The following is a 26,048-nucleotide window of genomic DNA, read 5'->3' as shown; positions in this document are numbered from 1 at the left end:
CGTTAGGCTACAGCTGACTGGATGCAATGTCAGCGAGCTCAACAGCCGGGTTGTGCCACTGCGCTCTCCTGCCATATTTCCTCTCTCCTGTGACACCGCGCACTCTGCCGTTCGTTCGTAACGTCTATAGCCGCATTATGTCGTCACTCACCTCGGAACTGCGGATAATGCAAGTGGGTCGGATAGTCAGCGTCGCGTGTCCCCTTATCGACGCCCACAACAAATAGAAGGCATAAACCGAGCTGGCCGCCCCACGAACGCGTGCTGTAAACCTGTAAGCCCCCAAAGATAAGCGAGCGCTTGTGTCCAATAAAACGGCCGCCAGCCCAACGTCAACCCTTTCCGCGTTCTTTCCGTCCAATTATTATTATTTTTTTTTTTTTGCCCTCTACAGTGCATGGAAGCCTTTTTACTCACCGACCACCCCACCACCGACAGCCTTTGGACAGACTGAAGTGGTATACAAGGAAGTATTGCCGAGTGGCTACGGTAGGGTGAAGTATGGTACGATACAGCTCCACGTGAGCTGAGGGATGCCGTAGTGGGCCTCACAGCTTAAGGAGAGCCAATTAGTGCTTCGCGGCTGGAATGATGGTATACGCCGGATGATTAAAGAAACAACGGTCCAATTAGAAGCACAGTTTAAAATATGGGGGCATGTAAACGTCTGAGCCAGAGCCCTTGCTCGTGCAAGCACCCTCCCCTAACTTCACTGCTATCTTCACATTTTCGCGCCATGCCCAGAAAGAGCCCCCCATCTTCCCCTTCGCTTCCTGCCCGGTGCACCGCACCGCGGCAACACTGACCAGAGGTGCAGCTATCATGAAGGACAGGGAAGGGTGCATGCTAGGAATTTTACTGTAATTACTCGACCGTCCCTGCAAGCGGACCCATATTGGTGGAAAGGAAAAACGTACAGCTTTTCCGGTTGTCCCGGAACGGGACGAATTTTTCATCGACGATTAGGGTTTTGTGAAACCTTCATGGATTTACTTTGTAGCTGCGTAGCTTCACTTGGGTATATGTTAATGAGTAATTACTACCATATTATATCAACCGGTTTACTCTTCAGCCAGTCAAGGACGTTTAGAGGCATTCATTGCGAAAAAAATACAGTGCCTGCATTTTCTCCCCCGCAGCCTAACAATTCATAATATTCCGAACGCTACAATTATCCAGACCGTGTGAACGCGAGCCTGTGCAGGTAAATACACAAATAAACATTTACTATAGAATAACACGGCGAAGAGTTAGTTGGGTATGTGAATGTCTGTTGTTAGCCATCGGTGCATGAGTACAGTCAGCCCTTCTAGATGACTATGTAATTAGCGCCGCAGTTGGGGAGGTAACAAATATGCGCGCGCTGAAATTTCACTTTCAACGCAGAAAAAGTAACTTTGAAACGCCTTTCACATAGCGCTGGAAAGCCTCAATATCGAGGACATTTCTAAAAAACAAAACCACTTAACTCTAACAATTGGGTGCACCTCGTAAGATGTGTACAAGCAAAGGAAAATTCGGCGAAAGTACATTTTGTCCGTGCAATACTGTAGCCAGGTCACTCTCGCACTGCAAAGTAGTCATCACTGTAACTAAAGTAGAAGCATTCCCACTGCATGCTTGATATGTACTATCGGACTTACTTCTTTGAAGGATGGGAAGGGGGAAGAGTTAAGGCAGGCATCGTACGTACTTCCTCCGCCACACTAGGCAGTTTTAAGAGACCACGGATTTGTGGGGGACGGACCTTGCCTATGGGTTCCTCCCATGGGAACGGCTGCTGCTCAGGGTGCAAGTGTCGGAGGTGAGGGGGGTCATCATTAGAGAGGCGCTGCTCTCGTGAGGGACGTCGACTGTCCCGCCTCCATCGGCAGCACCCATGCCCCTGGGAAAAAAGAGAGATAGAGATAAACCACTGGGACCTCTACCCCTCTACTGGGAGCAACAGGCGGGGAGGGAGGATGCCGACCGCACTTCGTTCTCCCAACCGCTGTCTGCAGGTGAGAGTCCGGGAACTCTGGGGAGATCCTGGCCTTTGCGTGAAGTCATGAAGCATGCACGGAAAAGAGGGCGCTTACGTTTTCGTAAAGTTTCGTTTTCCGCCTCGTTAAGTCGCGACGTGAATCACGAGGAAAATTGTCTGAGGGATAGGGGAAATCGAAGGACCATCCGCGGGAGCGTGTTCCAAATTCCTTTCCGTCTTTGTGCCTTCAAATGCGTGGCCTTCTCTGCTCAAATATTTTATATTAAGTTCACAGCTACAGTTGTGTGAGATGCAGGTTGCAGCCAGAATATTTTCCGGTAACTTGAGGTCTCACCATCATCATCAGCCACGCTATATACCCACTGCAGGATGAAGGCATCTCCCATATTCCTCCAATTAACCCGGTCCTGTGCTAGCTTCATCCACTTGATTCCTGCAAACTTCTTAACTTTATTCGCCCACTTAACTTTGTGCCGCCCCCTCCCTGCTACGCTTTTGTTCCTTTGGAATCCAGTTTGTTACCCCAAGAGACCATCGGTTGTCCTTTCTACGCACTACATGCCCTGCCCACGCCCATTTCTTCTTCTTCTTGATTTCTACTAAAATGTCATTAACTTGAGTTATTTCTCTGACCCACTCTTCACGCTTCCTGCCTCTTAACGTTGCTTTCACCTAACGTTAACTTTACCCCTGACTGGTTACTTTTCATTCCAGTTTTCCGTCCCGCTCCGCCTCCCTTTTCAGAAGGAATATATATATATATATATATATATATATATATATATATATATATATATATATATAGAGAGAGAGAGAGAGAGAGAGAGCAGAGCACCTATAGAGTGATATTGCAAATAAGCAAAATGTGCACGTGCTCTCGGAGACCCTTGTTGCGGTTCTCATGCATGTCAGGAAACACTTGCCCTTGACGACACAACCAACTAAAAAAAAAAAAAAAAAAAACGAAAATAAAAAAGCCAGAATAATAAAATAGCACGTAACACGTGCGCAAACACGCATTCACAAACTTTCCCGTTCCTTAAATTAATTCAACAGAAAGTTGTCGCTACAATATTATATAGTCAAGCGGTGATTATCAACTTTGTTTTCAAAATAAATTGTTTTTTTTTTTGTTTTTTTTTTGCTACCTGCGATTGCGGCTACGTTTCAGGTTACTGAATTCCTGAGCGAGGGAGGCTGACCTTGGACGCCTTCGCAATAGACAACCGCCGCATTTTCAGCGGTAATTATACAGGCTCAGGACAAAAAAAATTGTTATGCGCGCTAATATATTCGCCGAAACTATGCGATTTAAGCATGTCTTTATTGCTACACAATTTACGCGTCTATCATTGTTGTTTACGCGTCTCCACTGTTGTAGTAACAGGGAACACACTAACGACTAATTATTGAAAGCGTTTCTTTATATAAAAGCAGTTCGTTACACCCGAGTCTTCCTGATCTCTCCAGCCTCTCCCCTATAAGACGGAAGGGCAGATTTCCCCTCTCCATTTTGGCACTTGTCAACCGCGACAAACAGCATCAGGTTGTTCTTGTGTGTGCCAGCAGCGCAAATTGACATTCGGCTAATACACCTGTCAAATGGCAAGTGGACCTTGCGTGTACGAACCGTGCTAGAGGGCGTGTAGAGTGGAAGGCGGCTAGGGGCCTAAGATCAGCGGACTGTTTTCGCCTTGTTGACACTTCTTCAGAAGCAAGCGGAGAGCGGTATTTTAGAAGACCTACATAAAACTGTCATAGAAAGCTCTGGTCTCTCCTCAGTATACGAAATAATCTTTCGCCTTTTACTAAAGATTACCGTGGGGAGGGACGGTGAGCAAATCGGCGAATTTTTGTGAGGCCCTGCCCGTTTGGGTGAGGCCAAAAAAAAAAATTGTCATGGCGGCAATATAAAGTGCGTGCTCGATTAGAGCAGAAATAAGAATACCTGTGCCGAGCGGAAAAATTAACATTATCCATAACCACGGATATTAAAAGAGATCGGAATTGTGCTTGTCTGCGTAAGTATAATATAATGAACGTGACGTTGACTCAATCTAGCGTGCCGCGGAATGGCTACACGACCACGACAGCGCTTTTCAGGGGAGAAGGGTGGGGGAGTGACTAGTTCTCTACTACTGTCGTTTATTTATTGATTTTCCATGCAAACACGAGGGGGCTCGGTGGCAAGGCGAGTAGCCTCGGCTACGCTCGCTTTTCGCAGAACCGGAAAGAAAATCGCGCAGGAAATGGCCACGTAATATACACAATGCATCAGTGACAGCTCAGGTACGCTACGCTATGCACGACGCAACTCACAACATAACACGTCAGTAACGGTCACACTGGAAGACAAAGTCGGTCATATAGATGGGGGGCCGCAGGAGGGGAGCGAAGCCTGGCATCCCCTTCCGTCTCCCTGTTTTTGTTAAGCGTGACCCGCATGGAGCGTTTTTCCGGGCGATTCGCCGGCGCCGACGGCAGCGGAGCGTTTTTTTGCCGCCGGAGAGGACGATTTTGCCAAATCGTCGGGATCTGGCTGAACAGATAAAAACGCCGACGACGCGCCGACGCCGGAAGTCGGCAGCGGCAGAGAGCCAATGAGAGCCGGAGCAGCCGTCACGTGATTCCGGTTGGAGCCACGCCCACGCCGGCCGAGAGAGAGAAGCTCGCGAGAGCGGAAAGAACGACGGGGGTTTGGCGCTCCTACCGAGGGTTTCGGGTTTCTCGGCCGAAACGGCCGAGCAGCAATGTAGTCTTTCGGAGTCGCGGGGGCGCACGAGGCGACGACCGCAAGGTCCGGGCATCGGGCACCGCGCATTTCCTTTTTTTTTTAGGTTTCTAGGTTAGAGTTCCGTGAAGGTGGGCCGTCCGCTGGGGCCACGAGTGTTTACGCTGAGCTGGGAGGTTGTTTATGAGCTGCTAGCCTTGCCAGCGAACTTCTGATGCCTCCCTTGTGCTATGGCTTCTGCATTTAGATCCATAGCTGTTGGAAGTGATGCCTTGCCTGTTTTCTTGACACACCTGACCCAGAAGAAAGAGAGGAAACCACAACTTGAAGCTTGCGGCGACAGGGAAAACAAGATGTTCGCGACCTTCTACGCACGGCCGGATGGGGGCGCGTGCGTCGCGCAACTGGGCGGCAAAAAAAACGCCGCTCGGCTGCTGACCATGCGGGAGTGAAATCGTCGACGCCGGCGCGGGCGTCGGGCGTGCGACGCGTTTTCGCGTGCAAAAAACGCTCCATGCGGGCCACGCTTTACACTCACTCGCAACGCGACGAACGATGACGCCTTCCTTCACGTATAGTTGTGTGCATACTGCTATTATTTGACACATAATGCCAGAACAAGCCATTGCGGCATTTTGACGGTGCGGTTTTTTCTTTTTTTTTAATTCGCAGCCGACCTAAATGATGTAAGGAAGAAATAGATAGTGCGCACTGCCTGCTGTTCTTTTTCGCCCTCAACGTTTGCATAATAGCTTTTTTTTTTTTGGTCGCAAGATGGCTATTATAACTGCACAATTATTACTATGCCCATCCTTCAGGCTGCAACACGCATTTAATACTTAAGTACACATAACCTCAATTTGTTTCAGCCTTACTGAAGTTAAAACGCACTTCTGACTTGGCAGCCTACCTATACACATTCGTCGCACACTCTGTGCACTACACACTGACCTGATTTAGAAGTGTCTCTTTTAGCCTAGTTTCCCCGCTCATTGTTCGGTGTATTCTTTTTTCTTTTTTTCCTTGCTGCCGTGACAGCCTTTAGCCATCCTTGTGCGTACTGTGTCGTTTCCGATTTTGCTCCTCTAGTTGTTTCGTATTTCATTATACAGCTACTGTTCCTTTGTCTTAATTCCTTGCACTCAATTTGCTATCTCTGATTTCCCTCTCGGTTGATGCTTGTAATACGAACGCTATAAGAAGGTCTAATGTCAGAGCTGGTTATCACAGAGTGTCGCATTCGTCCCCTTGATCTCAAGACACTGTTGTGAGCCCGCGAAGGCTTATATTTCGTCCCAGTACGTCCGAATGGCGACCCACGAGGTGTGACACATTTCGGCGCACTAAAAAAAAAAAAAAAAAAAAAAAAAAAAAAAAAAATTAGAAGCTCCGCAACACACCGGCAGCTGAACGGTGAGCCCGAGGGTTCCAGTCCCAGCCGCGGCGGCCATTTTTGTGTTTTTTCAGAAGACATAAAACGACTATGTGCAATGGTTTCAATGGTGGCTGAAGAAATAGAGGTGAGGTCGAACCTGACCTATAGCGTCCGCCTCTGTACTTGCACTTGTATAGTGTCTTACAGATCACGGCATACAACACAGTATACTTAAGAAGGTGATTATTTATCGCGATGTTCATGTACAGGGTCGTCCACTCTTAGTGAGAACACGCGAACAGGTAGGCGCATCGAAGCAATGTGGAGCGGACATAGAGGCACCTATAGGGACTGAGCATCGCTTGGCCTACCAATTTGCGCGGCCGGATCCGGTCGTAAAGGCGTTCCGAAACGAGTAGCCACACCCTCGCGTGTTCCTGCTAAGTGTGGACGACCCTGTACCTTGCCACCGAGAGCTGGCAAGGCACAGGGTCATATTCATAAGGACGAGGGTCATAAGGACATTCAAGATAACTACATGCATTTTTTATTCTTAAAAGTCCGCCTTTTAACTCAATGTTGACGTTGGTTTTGGTATCAATAAGCGATCTAATTGCCTAGAAATTTGAATTCAAAAACAATATTTTCCCCGACTGTTCGATCCAAACTTACAACGTAAATGACCGAAATGGCTAAGTGATAGCCAGCTCTGTGAAGAGCACGCGAGGCCTAACCTTCCTCGGAGATCCGAAACAAACAAACAAAAAAGAAAGCGATGAAATCACGCAGGGATGTGTGAATTAAAAAAATAACAATATTCTCGTAGTCGAATGAATCTCGCTGCGTTTTCGAAGTTAGAACCGAATGGAATACGCGATGCGTGCAAATTTCGAATAATTTTCTAGTAGCTAGCTTCGACGACTGTTCAATAAGCAAGGCCCGCTGATGCAGCACGCACCATTCTGCAGCAATCAGTATGGTGGGACGAAATATTTAGATTCCCTACAGGGTCTATTATACTGACGGCGTTCAAAAGGCTCATACCTGGCCTCTAAGACTGTATACTACGTTGCAGGGGTTTAGGTAAGTTTAGCAACTTGCTCCGATTCCCGATTACTTGCCCCGATGCCATGGCTCACGCGTGCTGTGCTGCTGGCTGTCTTGCGCCCAGAGTTAAGGCTGCAGTTTATTTGTTTCGTCATCAATATGAAAATGCATTTTTCATACACATAACTACAAGCTATCGAGGTGACATACTGAATTCTTGTTGAGGCCCCTTACTGAACATTAGTATTGCGTCTTTGACAACTATACCACTAGAACGCGGTTATCATCGCACTGTCACCAGATTTAATTCGTTCCCAGTATCGCTTTACACGCATAAGTCCTTCAAATGTGTGTTCACAACGTCTAGGGGAGCAGGTTGGAATGTAACTATTACCCACGCGTTAACACATCATCGCGTTCGCTCTTTGTATAACCATAACTGGAGGTAAGAGCGATAGCGAGAGCTGCTTCTCGCTGTACAATATCCAACCTCAGCAGGTGAACGCTATAGATTCCTCCTGCGTTGTTCACGGCTTAACCTAGAAAAAGCTCTTTGTGGAAGTTATCGCTAGAACCATGCTGCACAAGATAGAGGTAAACTAGCTGTTAATGGCACACGCCGTACGGAACGGCCAATGACTCACTACGGCAGGATGTTTGCTCAAAGAGGGCGTATCGGCAAAGCACACGAGTTGACGTCACCACTCATTACGCCCTATCTAATTTCCTTGCCCCTTTTCTGTGCTTATCACAACGAATAAGGAAATAATACTCGACAAGGATGCTGTTTCAACCTATAAGCCACAACGTTAGCCACGGCGACAGCTGATGAGGGCAGATGAGGACTAATTACATGATACCTTTATCGTTATCAGAGTCCAAATTTCTATATATCAGGAGCCGAGAATTATCACTTCATAAGCTTTACGAAACACTGCGCTGATAGGTGAGTGGGTACAAAAAGCGCCGTTGTGTATTTCTCGGGATGGAACAAAATCGCCTCTCCCGCGACGGAACGTAATGAAACGTAAAAGTGCGCCCCAATTCTCACTAGCAGCGGGTCACGTCTTATCTTTCCGCTTCTATGTGCATCGAGCAAATCTAGCAGCAGCCACATATTCTGCGTTAATTAATCGGCATTTTCAAGCGGAATCACGCTTAAAGCTGTCGGGTTAGGACCCGATGATGTTCTGTAAACAAGCCCGCGGGTTCGAATCCGGAAACCAGAAATTACAGTATGTTGCGTAGCTTACACGCAGGTGTATCTATACCGTATCGTGCCATACTGGAGCAAGGCCATTGGTTTAGCGATCCCTCAGTTCTCTCACATGCTCTCTCCATAGGGAGGCGCTGAATTGATAGTAGGATCGTTTATGGAACCAATAACGACATTACAAGGAAGACACTACGCCCCACATTCCATTGAAAACCATAAAGACTTGTCAAAGGGTGCTCGTGGCAAGCATGACGAGCCAACGGGCTATATAGGTCGTGCGACGCAATAACGCGAAAGGAAAAGCGGGTACCCATGGAGCACACCTGTCGGGTCGCAGCCCGAGCGCCTTCATAAGCAATGGCCGACAGGTACAAAGAACCAGCCACATCAGTTCCCTACGTCAATATCATCCGAGCATGCACTCCTGCTTGAAACACACGTGTCGTAGCCCCAACTATACGAAGGACGGTGTTCTCTTTTACGGCATTTAGGGTTGACACATTCAGATATGCAGGTTAAGCATAGGCGCAGCTCAACGGACGGACATTATTGAGAGGTCACGGGACAGCGGACACGGAAGACAAAATGTAACCGCATAACTAATTGCATGCATTCATTAACAATCCATATCTCCTGCCGAAACAACCGAAGGCAAGTACCTTGCATAAAAACGCAAAGAAAATTACGTGTGGTAGGGCTACTGAATTTCTCTCAGTTCGTAAAGCGCCGGAAATCCGGTCCCAGTGTCACGACCTCGTTGTGTAAAAGAAGCGAGAAACGAAAAGCAACCGCCCTAACAGACTATACTGAAATCTATAATAGACTGTTATGCGAAACAGAATCCACAAAGGCCAATATATAACCATAATAGACCTAAAGCTTCGCTGACAAAATAGTACTGAACTTCACTTAGCGTGGCGCACCACGCTGAGACGATAGACCAGTGTCCGATCTTCGTTTTGCCATAGAAGCACTTCAAAAGCATGTTACCGGGCTAGTTGGTCTACCATCTTTTTAAAAACTGGGAAAAGACCCTGGCGCAAACAATTAACACGCACAAAAGAGAGAATTGTTTGCGCCAGGGTCTTCTCCCAGTTTTTAAATAGAAGCACCAGAAGAAACGAATCAAAAATATGCCCCCACTCACCGACTCCATGGTTTCCTCGTCCACCAGGGGCTCCGGCTGTGCCCAGTCCACGGCCACCTCACAGTCTCCCCACAGCTTCACGCGGCCAGGAATCATGCGGCGCCGCGCCACGGCGGCCGCCTTGTGATCCGAGTACTCGACGAACGCGAAGCCCCGGTTGCGACGCTTGTCCGTCATGCTGGGGTACAGGATCACGTCCACCACGTTCTCCGTGACGCGCCGCATCTCTTCGAGCACCTCCTCGCGCATCTTGTCGCGCGGAATGCCGCCCACGAAGAGCCGGCAGTTGTCCACCGACTGGCACACGCCCACCGAGCGACGCGGACGGATCTCCTGGTTGTCCAGCTCGCGCACGGCGCGCTTGGCCTCCTCGCGACACGAGTAGGTGGCGAACGCGTAGCCCCGGTTCGAACCGGCAAAGTCCATCATGAGCCGAAGCTCGTACAGCGTCCCCGCACGCTCCAGGAACGGCACCAGCTCGTCTTCGTACACGTCCCGGGGCAGCTTGCCGATGAACACCTCGCAGCCTTTGGGCGGCGGGCCGCCGGTCCAGGAGGGTGGAGGTCCGTACTTCCGCTGTCCGTTGTCCTGGACCATTGGGTAGCCCGTGCGGTCCAGGAAGGCGACGATGCGTTGCTGTCTGTCCAACGGAGCGGCCATGCACTGGTCTGAGGTGGGTGTGCGAGGAGATCGCGGGTTCCAGCCCGCACCCCTAGTCGGTCTCTCCGTGCGGTCCATGGTGGCGGCACCGGTCCCCAGTATTGGGCGCTCGCTATGTGGCAGCCTTGCCCAGTGCGGACTGTTGTACGGCGTGTTTTCGTAGACCGTCCCCGCAGAAGGGATGGAACTCTCCTCGTATTCGGAACTCCTGCGGAAGCAACGTAATCGAGGAGACCTCAGCAGGTACGACGAAGACGGGGCAGCTCCGCTGAGCTTCGCGAGCACCCTCCCGCAGGACGCATCTCCGCGCAGAGCTACCGCAAGGAAACGGCCGGCGGGCGCGGTGAGCGCAACGCGAATAACTTGGAGAACGGTGTTGCGCGCACTGTGTAACGATAAATGATACTCTCCCTGGCCGCGCCGCTCTGCCGAACAGTTCCCCCTCTACACCTCCAAATGCGCTTACACTGTTACGTCCGCTTTCTCTCTCTCTCTCACCGACTCTCGCACAATCCTCCTCTTCGCTGCTTGGCTCGCAGCGCTGTTTCGCGAGCCGGCAATCCTCTCTCTACACCAAAGCGCTTCACACACGTAGGCCAGTGACTAAAGGAAGGTGGGGAGGGGGGGAGGGGGTGGGGGGTTGGATTCGCACTCGTGGAGCCGTGGCTGCCATATGCAACCGCCGCGCCGCGGACCTGGTGAAGAGAGGGCGAGGATGAGGTAAAGGTCACGGGGGTGGGTGTGACGGGCGCGATAGGGGAACTAACGCATGCCGATAAGGCGAGGTGGGTGGGCTTTAAGCCGGGCCGCTACGGAGGTACGATAAGCGAGATAACCACAAGGTCGTAGATAAACAGTTTAGACAAAGAGGAGGTAGATGAAGAGGAGGCGGCTGGGAGATACGACCGCGAGAGTACATAAAAAGTAATGTGCGGGGCCTCCCGGCATAGTCCTGCCATTTTGTTTTTCTTTCTGGGCGGCACAATTATCGCTGAAGAGAAAATTGGCGGACTAATAAGCGGTCGCTTCAGAGGTGGCCGCATGGGAAAGTTATAAAGCACAAGGATAACATCGATGAGCCGCGCTGCCAACATCTTGTCTTTAACAGCTTTTTTTTTTTTTTTTTCTCAAAGCGCGTTCATATTTTTCAGTTTCAAAGCTAGTTGCTTGGCTAGTCCGCTTCAAACATTAAGGGCGAAATCGCGCAGGCAGCCAGCAAATAACAAAGCGGACAAAGCCGATTAGGTATTACCGAAGCAGTTGTATTGCAAGACTAGAACCGCCTAACTGCCGAAACATGTTCCAAACAGATAGAAAACGAACCTTGCTTCTTTATTTCGCTTCGACATCAGGCCCATAAATGTGCATCTTTGCTTCTTTTTTTTTTTTTTTTTCTAGCGAAACCGATTATCCCTTCCACTTAAGCTTCACACCTGTTTGCTGTGCACTGTGCTGTTTACTCTTCCGATTTCCATCCTCGCGTCATGATCGCCGAGGCGAAAATCTTGACAGACGTTTAGCTGCTCTGGTTCATTTTCCTAACGCGACCTGATTCGGCTGTTAAAAACGGTAGCTCTGATGCAGTAGTGACTCACCGCGCTACAGAACCTACAGTTACAGAACCTACGTCGACGGAATCCAGCCCGCAGTCCGCGGGGTTTACAGACAAAACTAGGCCGTGCAAAGGGGAAAGCTCTCAACAACCTGCTGGCGTTGCACGACGAGCAGAAATTCTTCGAAAACGTTACGTAGATTCCTTTTTTTTTTTTTTTTTTTTTTTTTGCACACGCGAGCTGTTTGCACAAACCTGACGCATAGTATCCAGTCAGCGCGTAGTGGCAATGGAAAGTAGTACTCAGCTTGAGGCTGTTTGAGGCTACTCACTGCCGGTTATTCGAGGCGCCCGTCCCTCTCAGCCCTGCAATGTGCTTTGCGCTTTGGAAGTTATAGCTTGCACCGGTTCGTCTGCAAAGTATGTAATACGTGACTTCTTAAAGCTTGAAGGGGTTCCTCGGGAATATGACTTCCGGTTTAATATGAGCTCACAGATGATTCTCTTCTCAGATGGGCGACGCAAGCTTACAGGAATTTTGAAGATATAAATATCTGCAATAGATGAAAAGCTTCGCATTAGCCTTTTCAGCGTATGCGGGCGATCTTTAGGGCTCCGAAAGGGCCTCGCTACAATAGTGGAAGACAAAGCGCGTGACACGAAGGCTTTCCGCCCCAAGGGAGCAGTTAATAATGACTAGTGATGTAATATCAGCGCAACGTAATGTAAAGCGATGCCGCTTTATAAAAGCAGAACAGAGACCCAGTGCAAACGCAGTCAATGCTGTTCATCACAGCCATAAGCCCATTCCCCTATCTCCGCAAGTCTCTTATAATCCGCCTTCGCGCCTTATTATGAGCGGTTTTCTGCTGCGCTCGCTTTCTATTGAAATAGACTACGCTAGCCTAACACGCTATCCGTTACCTTTCTCCACGCAGCACGCGGTATGCCCTTGCTCTTCTAGTAGTAGTAGTAGTAGTAGTAGTAGTAGTAGTAGTAGTAGTAGTAGTAGTAGTAGTAATAAAACACCTCATTTCTGCCCCCCCCCTTTTTTTAACAGAAGATTGTTCGTAAACGTAACTTTTCCCCAATAACGTATAAGATTAGCATACCGCGACGACCAATACAACCGCAAAGCCCTCCAGGAGACACTTGTAGTTTCCAGCCATTTATTGTAAAACGCACTTCGTTGGTTTTCTATTACCTCCTCACCTTTTTGCTGCGAGCGTAGAACAAAGTATAAAACCAAGATTCTGCTGCATATCGCCAATTCAATGGAAAAATTTGCCCCCCCCCCCCCCCTCCCATGCAAAAAAAAAAAAAAAAAAAAAAAAAAAAAAAAAGCTGTATCCAAGAGATTGATTATGAACTCTGAAATGGAATGAACTTCTTCGAAGAAATATCCGAATTTCGGCACATATGGGTTAAACTGGAGGTCCGCGCAAATGCAGATAAAATTTCCGTCCTTTCCGAGGTCGAATAACAGTTGACACTGATACCTCGAACTCCTTAGGTTGGTCCGCAAATCTGTTTGAACAGGAAAAAAACGGAAAGGAGAAGGTTTTCCAGTGCACCCGATGTTGACGGGACCAAACTGATACTTCTAAGGTACTCAGAAGTTCGAATTACGTGACCTCAAATTTGCGAGAGTCCGCGCAGTTTCGCTTTCAACCACTTCAGTGCACCTGACGACTAAAGGAAACTGACGTTTACCAATGAACGCCTCCCTCTTCACGCATGCGGTGGTGGCAGAGTTTTTTTTTTTTTTTTTTTTAATTTTTATCGCACGCTAAGTGACCCAGTTGTCCAAGCGTATGAATTGCTTTGAGAGGTTTTTTTTTATTCCTAATTAGCTGGTGGTTTAAAGTTGGTTAATCCTGGAGAAAAGCGAATGCTTGATATACATGGGTACACTCATTGCCAAGCTTGGATTAAACACATTGTGCGTTTCCATCAAACTTCATCGTTCTTCAGCGGTCTTTTCGGCACGCCGCCTTTTCAGGGCCTCACCCCGACGTGCCTTCGCGTTCCGACGCGCAACTGTAGCAGGATGTTCGTTCTCCATCTCGCGAAGTGTTGTAACTTAAATAGGCAGGAGCCCGGAGGCTCCTATTTATATACGTATCTAAAGCCCCTTGATACTTTGAAAGTTACGCCAACGATTGAACTTTGCCGCCGCCGCGCTACCTCCTCGCCTCCTCCTCGCCCCTTGCGCGCCCCTTCGCTGAAGGCCGGCTCTCCGCCCGATTTCCTGAGCGACGATTGGTCTCCCTGCCGTTGCCATTGGAAACCGACGCGCGTCCGGCGTTTTCCTTGTGTTTTCTTTTTCCTTCGCGCCATTTTTCCCCTAGTCTCTGCGAGCGAATATTGCGCGCTGTGCTTTTATTGCAGCGTGCAAGCTCTATGCCGTGCTGTTGCGCGTACAACTGCAGCAAGCGACCTGAAGATGGTTATGCGGTATTCATGATATCTCAAGGCAAGCGTGACGGCTTGCGCACGAGTCAATGGATTCACAAGATTAGTCGAAAGACGTTTATTCCTAGAAACAACAGAGTTGTTTGCGACGTCGAGTGCCTTTCTCACTCCCCGTAATAACGCGTCACCTGACGCTGCGTTTTTTATTCCTGCTTGCTGCTCAATATTTTTGCGGCGGCAGCATGTTCATTGTATAAAAATAAGGTTGTCCTCTGCAGCATGCTGAATATTCTGCGGGGCTCCAAGGCTCCATCATTTAACACGCTTCGACTTCTGTACAGTCAGAAACAGGGCGCTATAATCTGCTTTTTGCTGTCAGAAATAACTGGAAAATTACAGTCTCTCGATTGCATTTGTCACGATTATGCTAGGATCCCTGGCCTCCTTCACTAAAAATCAAAATTCGGGCTTGTAGAGGAGCTAGCCTTTCCAGCTTTTACTTGTAGTGTGCGTCGGTTACTAGGGAGCAATTAATGCTGGCCCCGAAAAACTCTTTGGCAAGTAAACCCGAGGTATTGCGGGTAATCTGCACTAGTTAGGTCGTATGGCATTTTTTTTTTTCAATTCTTGAATGTGTCTTGCCATGCTTCGACGCACGCGTGGGTTAAAAAATATGCGTTCGTTTTATCAGGGATACGGCCAATGTGCAGGAGGTGTTCATATGATCACACACGCTTCACTTCGACCATGACTACTAGGCGTCGGCAGGTTACCTTCGCTTTGAAAGCTGGAGCTCTAAAAGCGCGATTCCGCGTATTCATTTATTGCGAGAAAAGTTATCCCATCGATGTCGAATCAGCCGGAATCATTGCATCAATTTTATGTATTTACAAAACTTAAACAATTAATGATGATTATAGTTATTATGTAAAAATAGGGGAACATTTTGCGAGCAACAATTCTCAACACTGTAACATATTACTGATTTCAATTGTATGCAAGATTTTTTTTTTTCACCTAGCCTGGGTAATTATCTCATCGCTCTATGTTCTAGCTACATTTCACTGAAGACCAGCTTGAGCCGCCAATATTACACGAACTCGAAAAAAAAACAGACCAAACGCAGTTCCATCAATTTTCTCTCACCGACCTGTCCTGAAGTAAAGGAAGCCTCCTCGACAGAGACATGAACCTCGCGCTGATAGTAGTCAGTTATTTCTGCGGCTTGCTCTTTTCCCACCTCCATTTATGAGAAAACAAGAAAGTATAAGAATTAAAAGTCAATGTATAGTTGTCTCGTCAGATATTATGAGATAATAGAGATATGACTGTTATTTCTGTGGCTTGCTCTTTTCCCACCTCCATTTATGAGAAAACAAGAAAGTATAAGAATTAAAAGTCAATGTATAGTTGTCTCGTCAGATATTATGAGATAATAGAGATATGACTGACAACGTAAGTCAATGAAAATTGAAGTATATCAATGGGTCATGGGACGGCATCAGATTAAATAGTGATGGTTATGAATAGTGATAGGTAATGATGGTGACTGTTACGGATAATAATAGTAAATTATAGTAATAGGCCCGGATAGTGAGGTGATAGTGTTCGTTGCGGATAGTGACAGTTACGATAGGTCTCTGGCATTAGTAGATATAGTGATAGATAGGATAGCGATAGTTAATGAATTGGCAGTTATATGCTTTCTCATTTCCGCACGTTGAAGACCTATGTGCACCTTGTAATTTTTTTATTTGATTGTTGCGTTCAATGAAATCAAGCTCTTTTACACAGCGCATGAGACCACAGCATGCTTGCCCCAGAACTTAGTGTATCGGCAATAGGGCCCACCACTTCTCCCAGTGTACCCTGCTGTCTTTTAACCACACGCGAAGTCAGAGAGGGGCCACGTACTCATAAAATTATTTAATTCCTCCATCAGCATCATATCAAGACTGCCGTGGCAAACCTGTTCCTTGCCTCGAAGCAGCAAGGAACAGCTCAAAATTTGATTTTATACAAAACTAACTAATAAACGCAGATTATCGCGGATCGCTAACTAGCATAGTGCCATTACACTTGGCCTAAGCTTTCCAACGGTATACGGTTCGGTGTTGAAGCTAAAATTTAGATTTTAATTGCAATTTACTAAATATCAATTAATTTGGCCCAGTAATTGATTGAAATACATGTACAATTAACCAATAATCCAATCTCATGGTTGATCACGTGACATATACTATGCTTAGAGAGATAGCTTGACAGTAGCGAAATAGACTAAGTCCTGCTTTAACCTTCTCTAATCTTGAAGTTCAAAGCACCAGCCTGGATCGTTTTCTGAAGTTTTACCGCGGTGACAGATTTCACGCTCTAAAAAAAACGAACACAAAGTCAGAGGCAGTACTAGATTAAGTGCACAAAGTAAAACCTTATCATGAGACTTAAGTGTCTGTAGCACAGAACTCGCCTGAAAGCTTTGTTTATCAGTATTCCCCATTCAAACAGTTCTAAGAAGAAACCAATCATTTCATGAACTTTACTATCGGCATTCTCAATGCTTTTCTCGCAATTTTTCAAAAATTTTGTGCACTCCTGGAGCGCAGACCTGGCCCATAAGCTCGCGCTTCACTCACTGCTGCGGCCGGCCGGCGGGCGTCAGGGGGAAAAAGCGTGTCGTGTGCAGCGCTCGCCGCCGCCGCGCGAGGAGAATCGAGGAGGAAAGCGCGGCGCGGAGGAGAGTGTCGCTACTTTCAAATTATCAAGGGACTTTATACGTATCGACCCTCTAGCGCCCTCTACTTCCACATCACACTCACGCCACCTCACATGACCTTGACCTTGACAGTGGTCACGGGCCACGTGGTAGCCTACGTGACTGTGCCCCAAAGTCACAAGGCGACCACCAGGCTTAGCACACACGTTTTACCTCTAAATCTTCCTCAAGGTGAAAAGCGTGCATACCCGACGGCTCGAACTACGACCTGGCGTAGTGATAAGCTTTCGCTTCGAAAAATGTCCTTTGGCACGGCGTAACTCCTAGCGATGAGGGAAGAAGCAATGGCCGACCAGCGCGAGACAGGGCTGCCGAAAATAAATAAAATTGGAAGTATCTATTCATTCGGCCTCGCGTTCGTGTTATACACCTACCCTCGGGACTAATGGCGACGAAATCGCATTGCAGACTCTGCGTGTTGCATGTTCCGTCAACGACGATACATGGTGACGTCATTTCCTCTTTGCACGCAACGACTGATCGGCCAGCAAGCGCATTTTCCCGCAGGCAGCGAACTCCGCTAGTTCTTAACTCTCAAATATATATGCAAGAAAATAACTCCAAACGAGTTATTAAGTTTATGCCCTGAAAATTGGTGTCAGCGGGTGATATGACGCAACTGTCACCGAAAGTATGCGCCGTGGATATTGTGAAAAGGGGCGCTAAAAGCCAGTCGACCCAAATAACAATGATATTTCAAGTCTCTACATAGTCCCGAAAGGAAAATAAAATGTCTTTTGTTACAAAGTGCAACGTTTATATAAGCGAAACTGATGTATCCGCATTAATTATTTTTCGCTTGTTCATTCAGTACAGTAAGAAAACTGCCCCCCCCCCCCCCCCCCCCCCAAATCCCCACATCAGCGCATAAATAATAGGATACAAGAGTGCGCGGAAACTCAGCTTTGATAGGCGATCTCCAGCGCGTTGACAAGTTACAGATACGGGACTCACTGCATTGCACGTACCATTCGGGAGTTAAACTTTATTGCAACACTGCATAGAACTAAAGAAATGCATCACAGATGGTACTATGAGGACGCAAAGGAAAACAGCCCCCAGAAAAAGAAAAGAGCACACTCGTCAACCATACAGTTACGTGGAGTGAAGGTCGACTGAAAGCCTGTGTGAAGTGTTCATTCACTTCAAGTTGATTCGAACTGCATATACTCGACCTTTGAATAAAACACTGAAAGCAAAGTGACGTAGGCTAGCTAGTATCGGAATATTCCTTTGTGCTAAAGAGAGGGAGGAGTCCTTCTCTGAGATCTTTTTTTTTTTTATGTAAGCTAGAAAGGTGACACAAAAAAGAAGACTAAATACAGTTGCCTCCCTCACTGACAGCTTTCGCAACAAATTGCGGTGACGTAGTATTTCTTTCTTTTTTGGATCGCTATTCACCTCTGAAATGCGAGCACGGAGTCCCTTCCTGTCCGGACATGCCTCACTATAGCCAGGTGCAGCGAGAGAACCGATTGTTACAAAAATGAACGGATTGACTTGTTTTCAGTGTCCGCTTAAAGGCGCGTGTGCGTGTGAGTAATGCTTTTTTACGCGGGCACGATTACGCGTTAAACAACAGGACGAGCTTGAACTCCGGCGACCGGGCGCGCGCGTGCTACCCCGCCGCCGCCTATACAAGAGACGCCGACTCCAAACGCAAGCCGCTGTACACATTACACACGGTGCTGGCGCAGCCGCTCCGACCGGCGGGGCCAGGCGTGAACATAAACAGTGGCTGGAAAGTAAGCGACCGCGCCGCGTCGGCAACTCTACGTCGTCTTGCCCCTTCCCCGTGTCCCTCAAGAGATGAGAAGATAAGTGAGCCCCCTCGCCATCGACTCGAGAACGGAAGAGGGGCGGCCGCAATCCCTAGATGAGCGAATGCGATAACGCGACTAACGCATTTGACACCTGCAGCCTTATCCGATGTGCGAATGCAGCAACCGCCCTTTGTATGCATTCTTTTTTTTTTTTTTTTCTGATAACGTGATTCTAACCAACACCATGGTGGCCTCTGCCCTCAAGTATGAACGGCCTTTAACTCGACTGGAATCGCGAAATTATTTTTCACATCTAAAGTGGCAGTGGATGGATAGATGGAACAGAGGGACGAGGAGGAGGAGGAGGAAGGAAGGAAGGCAGGATGTTAACCATAGAGGATGGCAATAGATTAGCGTGTTTTTAACCTGCATAAGGCGAGCATACAATGCTCCTATACCTGTGCATACGCTATTAACGTGGTTTTCGCAAAGAAGAGCCAGCCGCTGGCAGCGCATGCCGTTTTAAAACGCATTGCTGGCTGAGAGTTTCTATACAAGCAGCTGCGAACGGTTCTTTGTAACTTGCTAAGGCCTATCAAAAGATGTACGCTTCTCTTGCCAGTATACGCTGTAAGTAGGGTAATTACTCGTTAAAGGTAAGGTACAGATAAGTTTGAGCGTTTTTTTTTTTTTTTTCATAATTACGATGTTAAAGCCGGGCCTCATTTATATTACCACAGTTAATATGGACGACTCAAACTATGAACAGCTTTTTCTGAGGACCAACAGTTTTCAATGTGCCTCCTTGTTATTAAGTAAACTTGCTCTCCGTACAATGGGCAAAGGTAAAATATCCAGTGGACAAAATGGCCCGTGTGTTTCTATAGCATTATAACGGACAGTGTTGAAAACGAAATCTTTACTTGCACAGACATATGTTTCATTTCCTTCACTTTTGAATGCAGGCCAGTTGAGGAACGCAACGAAAAATTGAGAATGACAGAATGATGGTCCTTCTCGTCAGGGGCTTCGTGCTTTATAGCGCGAACTCTCCGAGTCGACACATTTCATCATTGTTTGCACTGCACGAATCAACTGTCTCTGTTGCATGTGCACGTAGAGGAGTAATAATCAGATTTCAGCCGACACAAGGTTGGCATGCAGCAGACGTTCGTGGTTCCGGAGACGCAGTAGAGATGCGAGAGATGTCAGCAGTTAAGCAGAAGCAAACATTTGACGTCATCATCAAGCAGGTGACTAGACTTGTCAAATTACGACATATTAAGGCGAAAGCCTTTAATGGCTCATGCTTTCGTGGACAAAATGTGTCCCGCTTTTGCGGCGGCTCTGATTGGCCGAGGCGGGATGACGTCATAGAGGTCTCAACCAATCACAGAGCACCACTACAGTATGCGCGAATGCGTGCCTTATATGGCCATGTCAGCCAATATTAATGACTAATCAAATTATTAAATATTGACTGATCGAGTAAATCATTGAATTACTAATAAATGATTACTGAATTGATTAATTAACTGCTTACCAGCTAATTAATAAACAATTACTAATAAGTGTCAGTTGCGTAGCAGAACACGTACGGCACTCAGGCTTTCGCCTTTCACTACGTTAGTCGCTAAAGTCCCTCGTAATTTTACTCCATGCATGACAACGACCGAGAAAATGAGCTTTCAGCTCTCAAAATTGTCTCATTTCACCTTAGCTTGCCACCAATAGCACAACATAGTTTAATCATAGCGCTTTTTTCCTGAATACGTTTTGTTCGTCGTTTGTTAGTAATCGCTTTATGGGCAGCCAGCTTTATGGACAGTTATTCTGTAACCAAAGTGTCCATATTACCCGAGGCACGACTCTAAAGTTATTGGACATCAATGATGTGGATCATATGAATATTCCGATTTCAACTGACTAGGCCTTAGAGTCGAAGCCTGGTCCCCTTGTGTACTGTTACGTTTGAGTCGCGAGTGCCGGGGTAGCGTACCGCTGCCAGCTATTACGTGCGGCGCGCGGCCCCTCGGTAGCGTTGGCCTGGCGGCTCCGTGGACGGCGGACGGCATGAACGGTCCCAGCAAAGACGAGGCGTCTTTTAACGAAACAACCTTTACTGTAACATCAGGAAGAAACGGGCAGTGAAGCTGACCCGGAGAGATTACAGACACTCTCACACAGCTGGTGTCTAGCGTCGTGCCAACGGCGCGTCAAAGTAGTCTCTCTCTCAGCGGAGTCGGCCGCTGCATTTTATAGTTTTTCCAGTTCACAGGGAAAGGGTAAACCCTCACAGGAAAGGGAGAGCCAAACATGTTGGTTCACGACGAATGACTCAATCGCAGGTGTTCCGACCTCATCTCCTCCACCTCCTGCAGACAGGAGAGGGCGACGCACTTTCCCTCGAGCTCCAGGCTTGGCCACCTTTTGCACACACACGCACGCACAGGAACACGCTGAGACTTGTCGGCGGGAGGAATCGTTGCGCGGCCGATGAACGGCGTCGAAATGGCCGATCCGCTCGCGGTTCTGCCTGTTGCTATGCGGTTGCCGCGTCAGTTGTCCCACTTCTCGGTGGAGAAACGTAACAGACTGCCCCGCCGGGGAAGGGAGATCCCGAAGGGCAGGGGACTGCATCCGCTGTCCGGAGGGATCGGGATGTTGCTGCTAACCAGGGTCGTCCGACTCTGTTTCTCTTGAGCCAGTCAGCCTGAAGAAGTCCTTGGCAAGTCCGGGTTTCCAAGGCACTCTGCAACTTGTCTTCAGGAGAGATTTCTGACAACCTACAGCATCACAACCACGTTAAAAACTCAACCGGTCAGCCAGCAAGCACGGCACAATCTTCACAAAGTTTTGCCAGACTATTTCCCTCTTATGCCCCCATCACTATTAAAGGGCAGCTTAGCAGCACTTGGAACGCGTCCACAAATTTGAAAATCGCATTTTCAAAACAGCATTTCAAACAAAGATAATACAATACAAATTTTCAAAATCCTATGTCAGGAAGAAAAACACCAACTAGTGAATAAAGGCTTCTTCTCAAGTTATGGGCTTCGAACTTAAGCCATCGGCATTACCGTTGAGACTCCCCTTTTTGTAACGCACCTCAAAAGAATACTGCTGTAAAGCGAGGCTCCAGCGCAAGAGGCGACCATTTTTGGAAGAAGTTGTCTGCAGCCATTGGAGAGGGCAGTGATCCGTCTCGATGATAAACCTCGAGCCGGCAAGGTAGCACGATAGTTTCTGAACGGCCCACACGAGACAGGCACACTCTTTCTCGGTGGCACTGTACGCCTGCTCACGACCGGTCAGTTTGCGACTAGCATACAGGACGGGGTGTTCCTCTCCTCCAGTCTCTTTCTGGCATAGTACAACTCCCATGCCACGCTCACTAGCATCGCACTGAACCACGAACTCTTTAGTGTAGTCTGGCGATCGTAGCACAGGCTGGCACGTTAGAGCGCTCTTTAAGGCTCTAAAAGCGCTTTCCTTTGTCTCGTCCCAGACGACTGTTTGAGGCTCCGTTTTTCTGAGAGCATCTGTCAGGGGACTCGCAATATCAGAATACCTGGGGATGTATCTCTGATAGTAGCCGGCGACACCTAAGAACGACCGGATATCGGTCTTTGTGCGCGGCTGAGGAAAGTTTCGTATCGCGGCAACCTTTATTTCAGAAGGACGGCGACGACCCTGTCCAACCACGTGACCGAGGTAAACAACTTCGGCACGTGCCAACTGGCACTTGGGAGTTTTGACCGTTAAGCCTGCTTGGCGCAAACGGGTTAGCACTGCCCGCAAGTGTGTCATGTGCTCCGACCAGGATGCCGAGAATACCGCAACATCGTCCAAATAAGGCAAAGCGAACTCCTCAAGTCCCCGCAACACTTTGTCCATGAGGCTTGAAAAGCAGTAAGGCGCGTTCCTTAAACCAAAACTCAAAACTTTAGGACGGAAAGTTCCCATTGGTGAAATGAACGCCGCATACCTACTAGCCTGCTCTGTTAGGGGAACCTGCCAGTAACCCCTGACAAGGTCTAGTGTGGAAATAAACTGAGCGCTACTAACTTTCTCGATGCGCTCCTCGATGTTTGGGATCGGATAAATTTGATCCTTAGTGATGGAGTTTAGCTTGCGGTAGTCGACACAAGGACGAGGGTCCTTGCCTGGCACCTCAACCAAAATCAAAGGGGAGGTGTAATCACTCTCACAGGCCTCCACAACATCCAGCTCCAACATTTTCTTTACCTCAGCCTCCATAATATCGCGCTGGCGGGGTGGTACACGGTACGCCTTGGACCGTACAGGCTCAGAGGAGGTAAGTTCAATGTCATGAGTAAGGACAGAAGTTCTACCAGGCCTATCAGAGAATTGACCTCGAAACTCTTGCAAGAGTTCGTGCAATTCGGTTTTCTGCTCAGGCGAAAGCGGTGCTTTAGCGACTAATTCACTAATTAGCTGTTCGGTGACTTCCCTGTTCGTCACTGTACCTAGTCCCGGAAGTTCGACCGGAAGCTCTTCGGGCATGTTCACCATCATACTCACCACTGCTTCTCTTTGCCTGTACGGCTTAAGCAGATTACAATGGTAAACTTGATGTACCTTCCGTTTTCCTGGCAGACTCACTGTGTAGTTAACGTCCGACAATTTTTGCACAATCCGTGCCGGACCCTCCCACTGCACGTCCAGCTTGTTTTTCAGCGATGGGCGTAGAATCATTACCTCATCGCCCACCTCAAAGCGACGGGTCCTAGCTGTCCTATCATAATGAACTTTGGCCCTCCGCTGAGCTTTGATCATGGCTTCTTCTGACAACTCCTGCGCCCGCCTCAAACGTTCGAGCAACCTGAGCACGTACTCTACTACGACTGGGTCATCGCTCTGGCCTTCCCACGATTCACGAAGCATGCGAAGAGGAGATCGCAGCGTCCGACCGTACACGAGCTCTGCTGGCGAAAACCCTGTAGTTTCATGCGGCGCGGTTCTTAGGGCAAACATCGCCGCCGGCAGGCATAGCTCCCAGTCAGTTTTTCGCTCAAAACACATAGCTCTCAAAAGCCGCTTCATGACGGAGTGAAGTTTTTCAACGGAATTCGACTGGGGATGGTACACGGAGCTATGCAAGAGCCTTATTCCGCATCTTTCCAGGAATGATGTGGTCAAAGCGCTAGTGAACACTGTGCCCTGATCTGATTGGATTTCTGCAGGAAAACCAACTCGCGCAAATATGGACAGCAGTGCATTCACTATCTCCACTGAACTGAGTTCTTTAAGCGGGACTGCCTCGGGGAACTTTGTCGCGGGACAAATCACTGTCAGAATATGTCTATACCCTGAGTTTGTTACCGGTAGTGGTCCCACAGTGTCAATAACGAGCCTTCTGAACGGTTCCGTAATGACGGGCACCAACCTCATCGGCGCTCTCGATTTGTCCCCAGGTTTGCCCACATGCTGACAGGTGTCACATGTCTTTACAAACTCTTCTGCGTCCCGAAAACATCCTGGCCAATAGTACTCTTGCAATAGGCGGTCCTTAGTCTTTTTAATTCCTAGGTGTCCTGACCACGAACCTCCATGCGACAAGCGCAACAGATCCTGACGATAGCACTCAGGCACGATCAGCTGATCGAACTCAATTCCCCTGCGGTCTCGATACTTTCGGTACAGGACCCCATTTCTTACTTCAAAACTGACATTTTTCTTGGCGATACCTTCTTTTAGATTGCAGCGGATGTTCTCAAGGCTGCGATCCTTTTGTTGCTCGGCTATCAAAGCAGACTTGCTGACATTCAGCAACAAGTTAAGACTCTCTGACGTAGGCGCGACGAACAAACCTGCAGATAGCTCTTCTAAACTACCCGTGTTGGGCATTTTCTCTCCTGTATCCGGTGCCTTCAATTTTTCAGGCTCACTTGTGTTTACAGCGGACGTGGTCTCAATCTCAGCGTGCTGTTCCTCCGACCCTTTTTCATCGCTTGACAACCTCATCTTCGGAATTACCGCCTTTGCAGCTAGCTCCCGAGCTCTAGATCTGGTTAAGGCCAGTACGCTAGCCTCTCCAAAAACAAGCCCCTTTTCGCGCAAGAGGTGATCGGACTTGTTTGAAAACAGGTACGGGTACTGAGGAGGAAGCATAGATGACACCGCAGCTTCTGTCTCAAGAGCGCCGAAAGGCCCCTCAATAAGCACTTTGGCTATGGGCAAACATACGCTGTGAGCTTCCACTGCTTGTTTGATCCACGCGCATTCACCCGTGAACATCTCTGGTTCTATGTAAGAAGGGTGAACAACATCCATGGTGGCCGCAGAATCGCGAAGCACTCGACACTGTTTCCCGTTCACGAGGAGGTCTCGAGTGTACGGTTCGAGAAGCTTCATGTTCTCGTCACTTCTGCACAACGACAAAAACACGATCTTTGGTTTCGTCTCTGGACACTGCGCCGAAAAATGACCAGGCTTCTGGCACGTATAACAGACGCGCGATTGCCTTGCCTCGAACCTCTTTTTCCGTTCGGCTTCGGTTACCTCCGTCGCTTTATCGCCGGCCGGACTGCTTTGACTCGCATCCGCACCACGTTTTTTCTCCTTAGCTTTAAAGGGCTTGAACTTCGGCCTCTCAAACTTAGAGCCGAATTCCCCCTGTTGACCGTCCTTAGCTCCACGAGCCCGACGCGTCACAAACTCTTCAGCTAGCTCGGCGGCTCTATCCACCGTACTAACATCTGGCCTATCCATGACCCAATACCGCACGTTCTCGGGTAACCGACTGTAAAACTGTTCCAGCCCGAAACACTGCAAAATCTTATCGTGGTTACCAAACGCTTTTTCTTCTTTGAGCCACTCATACATGTTTGACATAAGCTTGTAGGCAAACTCTGTATACGACTCACTTTTGCTTTTCTCATGCTCTCGAAAATTCCGACGGAATGCTTCTGCTGACAGCCTGTACTTTCTTAGCAGACTCGATTTAACTTTGTCGTAATCCTCTGCTTCCTCTTTTGTCGAGCGAGCGATTACGTCTGCCGCCTCACCGGGTAACAAAGTGAGCAAGCGCTGTGGCCACGTTTCCCGAGAAAACTCTTGCTTCTCGCACGTTCGCTCGAAGTTAACCAGGAACAAACCAATGTCCTCTCCAAGCTTAAACGGCCGCATTAGGTCACTCATTTTGAACGATTCCCGTTCTCCTGCACCGTGAGCCCGACTTGCACTGCCAGCGCGTCCCGCGTTTATTTCGAGACGTTTCATTTCCATAGCGAATTGACGGTCTCGCTCCTCTTTCTCTTGCCTTTCCTTACGGTCTCGCTCCTCTTTCTCTAGCCTTTCCTTACGTTCACGTTCACGTTCACGTTCACGTTCACGCTCACGTTCACGCTCCTCTTTCTCTA

The 26,048-nt window shown here is 48.3% G+C and overlaps 2 protein-coding genes and 1 pseudogene across 6 annotated transcripts in view; 1 reads left to right on the top strand and 2 right to left on the bottom strand.

Moving 5' to 3' along the window:
- The window catches only part of LOC146181703 (putative RNA-binding protein 46), a 228,991-nt gene that overhangs the window by 59,157 nt on the left and 143,786 nt on the right, over positions 1-26,048 (bottom strand). For 3 of the 5 annotated variants that reach the window (XM_084576712.1, XM_084576710.1, XM_084576709.1), the window contains exons 2-3: positions 9,501-10,368; positions 1,748-1,885 (exon numbers count right to left, since the gene is read on the bottom strand). In XM_084576712.1, the coding sequence (XP_084432838.1) occupies positions 1,748-1,885; positions 9,501-10,238 (876 nt within the window). In that variant the 5' untranslated portion in view covers positions 10,239-10,368. The remainder of the gene's footprint in view (positions 1-1,747; positions 1,886-9,500; positions 10,369-26,048) is intronic. The other 2 variants (XM_084576714.1, XM_084576711.1) reach the window with 1 other exon arrangement.
- Positions 3,747-3,863, top strand: LOC146181706 (U5 spliceosomal RNA; annotated as a pseudogene).
- Positions 17,920-25,646, bottom strand: LOC146181705 (uncharacterized). Its single transcript, XM_084577725.1, has 3 exons — positions 23,290-25,646; positions 22,732-22,971; positions 17,920-17,931 (listed from the first exon to the last, which is right to left on the bottom strand). Exons 1-3 carry the CDS (start codon positions 25,519-25,521, stop codon positions 17,920-17,922), a joined length of 2,484 nt encoding a protein of 827 aa, XP_084433851.1. The 5' UTR covers positions 25,522-25,646.

Source organism: Amblyomma maculatum, chromosome 8 (assembly GCF_055883805.1).
Source record: "Amblyomma maculatum isolate TAMU_Amacu chromosome 8, ASM5588380v1, whole genome shotgun sequence".
In the NCBI taxonomy this organism is placed as follows: domain Eukaryota; kingdom Metazoa; phylum Arthropoda; class Arachnida; order Ixodida; family Ixodidae; genus Amblyomma; species Amblyomma maculatum.
The sequence above is the reverse complement of the archived record's forward strand: the minus strand, read 5'-3'. Positions and strand labels throughout refer to the sequence as shown.

What these genes read in the sequence shown, in the direction of transcription:
- LOC146181705 (XM_084577725.1), bottom strand. Translation starts at nt 25,521, where the DNA reads ATGTCAAACATGTATGAGTGGCTCAAAGAAGAAAAAGCGTTTGGTAAC. An exon ending in TGTCGGACGTTAACTACACA is followed by an intron (nt 22,972 to 23,289) that starts GTGAGTCTGCCA and finishes ACCTCCTCTGAG; the next exon opens with CCTGTACGGTCCAAGGCGTA.